Source organism: Ailuropoda melanoleuca, chromosome 2 (assembly GCF_002007445.2).
Source record: "Ailuropoda melanoleuca isolate Jingjing chromosome 2, ASM200744v2, whole genome shotgun sequence".
In the NCBI taxonomy this organism is placed as follows: domain Eukaryota; kingdom Metazoa; phylum Chordata; class Mammalia; order Carnivora; family Ursidae; genus Ailuropoda; species Ailuropoda melanoleuca.
Window position 1 is genome coordinate 7050640 of NC_048219.1, and position 7522 is coordinate 7058161.

General features: G+C 51.7%; 1 protein-coding gene across 3 annotated transcripts; it reads right to left on the reverse strand.

Annotated features, from left to right (window-relative positions):
* Nucleotides 1–1174: 1174 nt before the first annotated feature.
* Nucleotides 1175–4342, reverse strand: IFI6 (interferon alpha inducible protein 6). 3 transcript variants are annotated; one of them, XM_011229019.3, is made up of 5 exons: nucleotides 4213–4342; nucleotides 3144–3239; nucleotides 2719–2802; nucleotides 2488–2637; nucleotides 1175–1393 (listed from the first exon to the last, which is right to left on the reverse strand). In XM_011229019.3, the coding sequence occupies exons 2-5, from the start codon at nucleotides 3211–3213 to the stop codon at nucleotides 1284–1286; spliced, it is 414 nt and encodes a 137-aa protein (XP_011227321.1). In that variant the 5' UTR covers nucleotides 3214–3239; nucleotides 4213–4342; the 3' UTR covers nucleotides 1175–1283. The 3 variants fall into 3 exon arrangements, with proteins under 3 accessions (XP_011227321.1, XP_034503451.1, XP_034503437.1); XM_034647560.1 differs by having other exon boundaries at nucleotides 3144–3317; nucleotides 4213–4314; XM_034647546.1 differs by lacking the exon at nucleotides 4213–4342 and adding an exon at nucleotides 3525–3553.
* Nucleotides 4343–7522: the final 3180 nt, after the last annotated feature.

Genomic DNA, 7522 nt, shown 5'->3' on the forward strand with positions numbered 1-7522 from the left:
ATCTGGGGCGGGAGCGGGTGGGATGGGACCTCTTACCCGCCTTCCCACACACATCGGTAATTGGAGAAGACTTTGGGGATTATAAGTGGTGAGGGGTGGGCGAGGCCTGAATGGCACTGCTGTGGCCCTTTTGTGACCAGCTTTCATGGTTCACACAGGACTACTCCCCAGGGATGCCGATCTCTGCAGGAGGCTGGTCTGGCCTGGAGGCTGGTGCGCCCACTCACAGACCAGAACCCTGGTGCCGGCACCAGCCCTGTCTTCACTACCATTTTTTTTTCTGGGACCTCTATGCCACCCCCCCTGGACCCCGCCTGGGTCCAGGCACCCTGGTTCACCTGGACAGGCCTCTCAAACTTTGGATCTCCCCAAAGGTTTGGGATGGCCTTTCGTTTCCATTCAGAAGGCGTAAAGACTCCATATGCAAACTGTCCCCTTGATCCCCAGAGTTCTTGGAGGAAAGGAGACCTGGCCGAGCTGAGCCCTCAAAAAGCTGCCATTACATACTTTCCCCAAGGAAAAGATCTGGCCTTATATTCTCCATCTAAGGGAGACCGCTCTGTGCTTCTTCAGAGAATGGAGATCAGGCTTCTCCATCTCTGCCTAATCAGAAAAGTAGCTGGAAGCTTCTCCCACTGAGAACAGACTGAGCTCTGCCTCCCCGGGCACCCTGTGAAATCGAGCCTGAGTGTTCACGCTGTGGCAGGAGGCTCTGCTGGGAAGGAATCCCAGAGGAGGGGATGTCTCAGCTGGGTTATGAGCTTCAGAAGGACATTCGAGGCAGTGAGAACAGCACGTGCTGAGGCCCAGAGACAAAACCACCCGGTTGGGTTCCGGGAGCTGTGGTTGGCTTCAGGGCGGAAGGGGTCGGAGGTGTGTGGAGAAGGCAAATTAGAGCCAGATCTTGCAGGGCTTCTCACAGCAAGTGTGACTCACAGAAGGGCAAAGCATTTTCCTTTTTTTTCCTTTTTTAAAGATTTTATTTATTTGTTTATTTGAGAGAGAGCGCGCGCGAGAGCGCACAAGCAAAGGGAGCGGCAGAACGAGGGGGAGAAGCAGGCTCCCCGCTGAACAGGGAGACAATGTAGGACTCGAACCCAAGACTCTGGGATCATGACCTGAGCCGAAGGCAGATGCTTAACTGACTAAGCCACCCAGACGCCAGGGCAAAGCATTCTCTGATTGAATTTTATTCTGTGTTTTCACTTAGGTCACCGATGAGCGTGACAGAGAAAGCTCTGGACTACAACTGGAGGAAGGAGTGGGTTCCCAGTTGCTGCTGGCTACTCCTCTTCTTCCTCCTCCTCCTCCTTGCTGTTTTCGAGGTGTTTGTGGACCGTGTAGCCCAGTAAGGCACCAATCTTACCCATGAGGACACTGCCACCGCTAGCCCCTGTAAATCAGAGAGAGCCAGGTCACTTGGGGCCTGGGAATCCAAATGCCTGGAAACCATTAGTGAACTCCAACCTCTTCATTTCCAGTGGAGAAACAGGAGCCCTGAGAGAGGACAGGACTTTTGCAAAGTGAATCTAGTTCTCCCTTGACTTGCCATCTCAAACCAGAGATGTGTTTCAGAGTGGAAAATACACAAATAACAGCCCATTCTCTTCACATCTGCAGTGAACACAGTGTTATTAATAATGCTAATAACAGCCACCTCAGTGGAGACGTCCCTGTGGGGGCTGGGGGTTCACACATAAGGGATTTCATCCTCCTTACAACCCTGTGACATGCACGAGCGCAAGCATCCTACAGTGCAGGACTGTTCCTAGCTTTGCCCACACCCTTCACCTCCCACTGCTGGGGTGTAGACTGATCTCTGTCTTCTCTTCTGCCTCCTCTGAGAGGGGCTCTATTCTTTTGGGCTGGTTCTTCGAGCTTTTGTCATCCAGAATTGAGAGCAGATGGAAGATTCAGGAAGGCAGAGGGGGAGTCTGCCAGGGGCAATTTTTTCTCTGGGATTTTAGAGGCCTCAGAGAGGGAGGGAGGGAAAGAAAAAGAAAGGAGTGGAAAAGAGAAGTGAATGCATTTTTTTTATTAAAAAAAATTTTTTTAAGTATAATCTCTACACCCAACATAGGGCTCGAACTCACAACCGGGAGATCAAGAGTCACACGCTCTACCAACAAAACCAGCCAGGCACCCCTCTGCACCACCTGTTTGCCAATCTGGTTCTCTAGGATTGAGCAGATTCCTAAAATGATATATTAAGGATGGTCATCCCCGTTAACAGATAAGGAAACTAAGGCTTGTTGTGACCTGGCCAAAGCATCAGTGAGGCACCTGGCTTTCGTGGTTTAAAGCGAGGAACATGATGAGGTTGGAATCCTGACTCTGATGCTAATTAACTGGGAGAACGCGAGTAAATTACTTAGTCCCTCGGTGCCTCAGTTTCCCCGCTTGCAGGATGGAGAGTGTAAGAACACCCGGACTCGTGGAGTCACCTGGCTCTGGCAGCCCGGCCCGAGGGCCCGGCCGCCAACTCACCGAGGCTCTGCAGCGTGGCCACCAGCCCCCCGGCGGGCACACCGCCCCCGTTCGCCACGGCCGACAAGCTCATCAACGAGGCGCCCACCGAGTTGGCGGCGATGCCGGTGCTCAGGAAGCCCAGCGCGGGCAGCCCGGCGGCCAGGAGCCCTGCAGGAAGAGGAGGTGACGAGGGAACGCCCGCAGCCGGGCGCGCCCCACCTTCCCGAGCTTTCCGGCCCCCGGACACACCTCCTCCGACCACCATGTAGGTCAGTGCGCCCCAGAACCCGGAGCCTCGGTCTTCCGAGCGTCGTTCTTCCTGTTTTCGCTTGCCTATGGAGAGGGGACAAAGTGGAGTGGGGAGCGGGGCTCCCTTCTCTGTGCCTGCTGCTCGAGACCACCCCTAGCCTTCCATTTCGGGGAGCCTCCCTGAAGGGAAGAGACTTCAGCCAAGGCGCGGTGCAGGGCGCAGAACTGGCACAGAGCAGCTTTCGGGTGGAACGGAGGAATTGACATGGGGGCATTCCAATCTGGGGCCCTGGCTACAGCGACCCGGAGCTGTCCATCGTGAGAGCCCTTCCCGTCCCGGAACCAGGGATCCTGACACTCTCCCCCAGGGTCTGAAACTCTCCGCGTCTTTATCCCTCCGCCCTCCGGCGTGCGGGGCTGCTTACCTGCCTCCACCCCGCCGCAGGCGTAGAGTAACAGGTAGCTCAGGAAGAGCGCTACCGCCTCCTGCCGCATGGGGGCGCCGCGCGCAGGCTTTGTCACTGGCCCGAGGAGGGGGAGAGGGAGGAGATGGTCTCCAGAGCTCTTTTGGACCCGCTCGGTGGTTTCCCCTTCCTATTCTGGGATGAGTCCATAAAATACAGCGAGGTGCTCTGGACTGAGCCCAGGACCCTCCTAACGAGCCGCGGGCTTTCAATTTCCTCGTGGCAACGACAGTAATACAGCAAATGTTGCAGCCTAGACACACGCTCAAGACTCGGAATTCAAACCTTATGCTCCTTCCATTATAGCACAGAGTAGGAAAGTACATATGCCCCCAAACTCACCTCTCATGTGATCTTTGTCGGCTCAATGAATTTTCCTTGAATTAAAAACGAACAAACTCCCATATATTGAGGACTTAGCACTTCGTGGCACTAGGCATTCATACCCGGAACAACCCCATGGGGTAGGTACCGTTGCTCTCAACCATGTGTTACAGAGAAGGAAGCTGGAGCTGGGAGCGGTTCAGTCATACTCCTAAGACTGCCCAGCTAGGAAGTGGCAGTCAGCATTTAAACCCACAGTTGACTGATGCCCAAACACACACTTTTTTAACAACCACTCCAGATAACTTCATCTATCCTCAAAGATGAACTCATTGTCACATTAGATCCTACATTAAGGGAGTTTCAGAGATCGTCCAGTCCTTTGGGCAAGTAAGGTAGCTCGGTCTCCATTTTACAGATGCCAAACTAAAGCCCAAAGAAGTGAAGTGCCAGGGTTAAGGCCACAGATTGCTGCGTTGGTACCAAAAGCTAAGTCTCATGCCTCTTGGCATTTTATACCCCAAGCCCCTCAAAGCTCCCAGCCCATCTCCTGGGACCAGTCCTAGCCCAGGGCACTACAAGGGACCCAGGGGGATAGCCTCCCTGAGGAATGCGCATCCGGGCTCTCGGGGCATGAGGCTCACAGGCAGGCAGCCTGGCAGAGGCTGGCAGCTTGCCATTCACACTTCCTAGATTCTGGGATTACCTTGGTGGAGGGGAGAAGAGGAATCTTCCTTTCCTTCCCGGAGCCTGATGTTAGATGGGAATAGCGGTGAGGTAACAGCTCTCTGGCTGAAGGCTGGTTTTTTATAAGCACATTTGGAGTGCCTCCTCCACTCCCAGGCAACCAACCAATCCCAGACTGAGTTTCCGTTTCCTGGACTCATCTTGGGTTTTCTTTCTGCTTTCCTCTAGCTCTGCTCGGTGATGGTGTCTCTGCCATATCCACTGGCAGAAACATATCACTGAAGCCACGGACTTTCTGAACAGCTGAGCAAAGCAGATCATGCTGGAGTGGGAAACACGGCCCTGCTGGGCTTCATGAAGCCGAAACACCAGCTCCTCTCCGGATGCCGAGACCTTTCACAATTCAATTCATAATAATGCTTACCATTTATCGAGCACTTTCTGCACAGCAGGGCCTCTGTAAAATACCTTCTATACATGATCTCTTTCCTATCCCAGAACAATCCTGCGGAGTATCATCAATTGTTTATAATCCTCATTATAAACAGGAGGAGATTTAAGCTTGTGGAAATGACGTCATTCGATTCCATGTTTTCTCAGGCTGGTGCTTCTGGGTGGTAGGCTTATGGTAAGACCAGGGAAGGCCATGTGCATGAGGCCATTGGCTCACATCCTTAGCCATAAAATGGATCCTCTGGTCCTGGTAATGGATTGAGCATTTTCTTTTCTTTTCTTTTTTTTAAAGATTTTATTTTTATTTGTTCATTTGACAGCGAGACAGCCAGCGAGAGAGGGAACACAAGCAGGGGGAGTGGGAGAGGGAGAAGCAGGCTCCTAGGGAGGAGCCTGATGTGGGGCTGGATCCTAGAACGCAGGGATCACGCCCTGGGCCGAAGGCAGACGCTTAACGACTGTGCCACCGAGGCGCCCCATCTTTTTTTTTTTAATTAATTAATTAATTTGACAGAGAGAGATCGTGCACGCGCAAGCAGGCAGAGTGGCAGGCAGAAAGAGGGGAGAAGCAGACTCCCCGCTGAGCAGGGAGCCCTACGTGGGGCTCGATCCCAGGATCCCGGGATCATGGCCTGAGCAGAAGGCAGACGCTCAACTGACTGAGCCACCCAGGCGCCCCTGGATTGAGATTTCTTTAAACCTTTGGATAGTAATGCTTGCAGAAGCGCTAGGGGCAAGAACGGCAACCCATGTTTGGAGTACTCAGCTGAACGTTCTGGTAAGGATGAGTCACTGCCTTCTCCAAAGTGCAAGGGAGCTGATATAACTGAGCTGCCACCAGGGGGCTGGCGGGTCTCCATGACCTGCATCACTACACCGCAGCCTGTGGGCTGGTTGGCTATTTGTTGGCAGTTGCTAGATTAACTTTGGTGAGAGGGAACCCAAGTTGTGGGGTCCATTCAGAGCCTCCATCTTTGCTACCGTGGGCATTCGTTTATGGATCTTTTGCAAAGCAGTAGAGCTGCTAGGCTCAGAGCCTGGTTGACGTCCCCAATATGGGACATGCGACTGTCTGGCTGGACAGCCTCCCCTGCCGTAGACAGTCTCTGGTGAGCGTTAACATGAGACACAAAGATCCGCATGTCTTGTGCCTACTGCCATCCATACACCCCTTACCCAGACCTGCTTTTCTTCGAAATTCCAGTCTTGCGCTTTCCATGCCCTTGACCAACGAGCCAAGCCATTTGCCACTTGTTAGGAATTAGTGTCCGTCTGCACCTCAGTCCATCTCTTCCTCCATGCAAAAGGGGACGTCAGAGTACGCTGCTCACGGTTCTGCCCCTGAGAAGCTTTACCACTGTCCAAGGCTACCCCAACTGGGGCTGTAATAGAGTAGTCCGCTTCCAGCTGGTGCCAAAATATCATACTGACCTATCCGTGAAAGGGGTTTGACTCCTTTCCTCTTTCATAAATCAGCTGCAGGGAACTCTGCATGAGACCATGGCTGTGAGTTAAAGGAGAGGTGTCAGATCAACAGAGTTAGATACAATGAGAGTCCGAGCTGCCTGTTCATTCGACTTATTTGTGCCTTCTGAAGCCTATGGGCCCAGCCCTGAATGTAACACTTCCATCATATTGAATTGCTGTTCTTCCTACCTGATAACATCTAGCTTAAAACATACAGCTCCCTGGCATCCAGTGGTCACAGCGGGGCCCAGTGCCACATCAGGACTTTTTGTTCAAATGGCCCATGGTGAGTATGTCCTTACTCTAGATCTCAGGGGTCCTCACTACACCTCTCCTTTCTGAGCTCCCTACAGAAACTTTATCCACCACAGATGCCTCCAGCCACATTGTATCTGCAGGATCATGTAAGCCACTGGATTTAGGCTAAACTCCATCATCATCTGGCCTCTGTTAGTCCCCGCTCTAACCAGAAAGCTATGTTGGCATTTTGTGTCTCTTAGTTTCTGTGTCAGCTCAGACTCCATATCTTTAACAATCTTTGAAAACTGTGAATATTCTTCTCTTTCCAGTGCACAGTTACCCCAGCAAATGGCCGCAGATCTCTTTGGGGAAGGATCAGAGGGACAGTTACTCTATGTAACTATGGTATCACTCACTGCAGAGCTGCTCCTTAAGGGGGCATGACCTCTCCTATAGTCAAGGTGTTCTGGTTCTGTGAACTTAGGTCTAGGATCTGGGTGAGAGACTGTGATTTTCCATTTCCCATTGTGGCAGTTAATGTCAGTCTTCCACTGATCAGCTTTTGATTTTTTTCTTAAAGATTTTATTTATTTATTTGACAGAGGAAGAGGGAGAGCACAAGCAGGCGCAGTTTCAGGCAGAATGAGAGTGAGAGGGAGCAGAAGGCTCCCCACTGAGCAGAAAGCCCAATGGAGGACTGGATCCCAGAACCCTGGGGTCATGACCTGAGCTGAAGGCAGATGCTTAACCAACTGAGCCAGCCAGGTGCCCCTTGATTTTTTTTTTTTTTATATATAAAAATTGAGAGTGGGTACCTGGCTGGCTCAGTAACTAGAACATGTGACTATTGGTCTTAGGTTCATAAGTTCAAGCCTCATGATGGGTATAAAGATTACTTAAAAATAAAATCTTTTGGGGCGCCTGGGTGGCACAGCGGTTAAGCGTCTGCCTTCGGCTCAGGGCATGATCCGGCGTTATGGGATCGAGCCCCACATCAGGCTCTTCCGCTATGAGCCTGCTTCTTCCTCTCCTCCTCCCCCTGCTTGTGTTCCCTCTCTCACTGGCTGTCTCTATCTCTGTCGAATAAATAAATAAAATCTTAAAAAAAAAATAAGATCTTTTAAGCTTTTTTTTTTTAAGATTTTATTTATTTGAGAGAGTGTAACATG

Coding starts and splice junctions, on each gene's coding strand:
- IFI6 (XM_034647546.1), bottom strand. Junction 2,803..3,143: donor CTGCGGCGGGGTGGAGGCAG/GTAAGCAGCCCC, acceptor CCCTCTCCATAG/GCAAGCGAAAACAGGAAGAA. Junction 1,394..2,487: donor GGCCACGCTGCAGAGCCTCG/GTGAGTTGGCGG, acceptor TCTGATTTACAG/GGGCTAGCGGTGGCAGTGTC.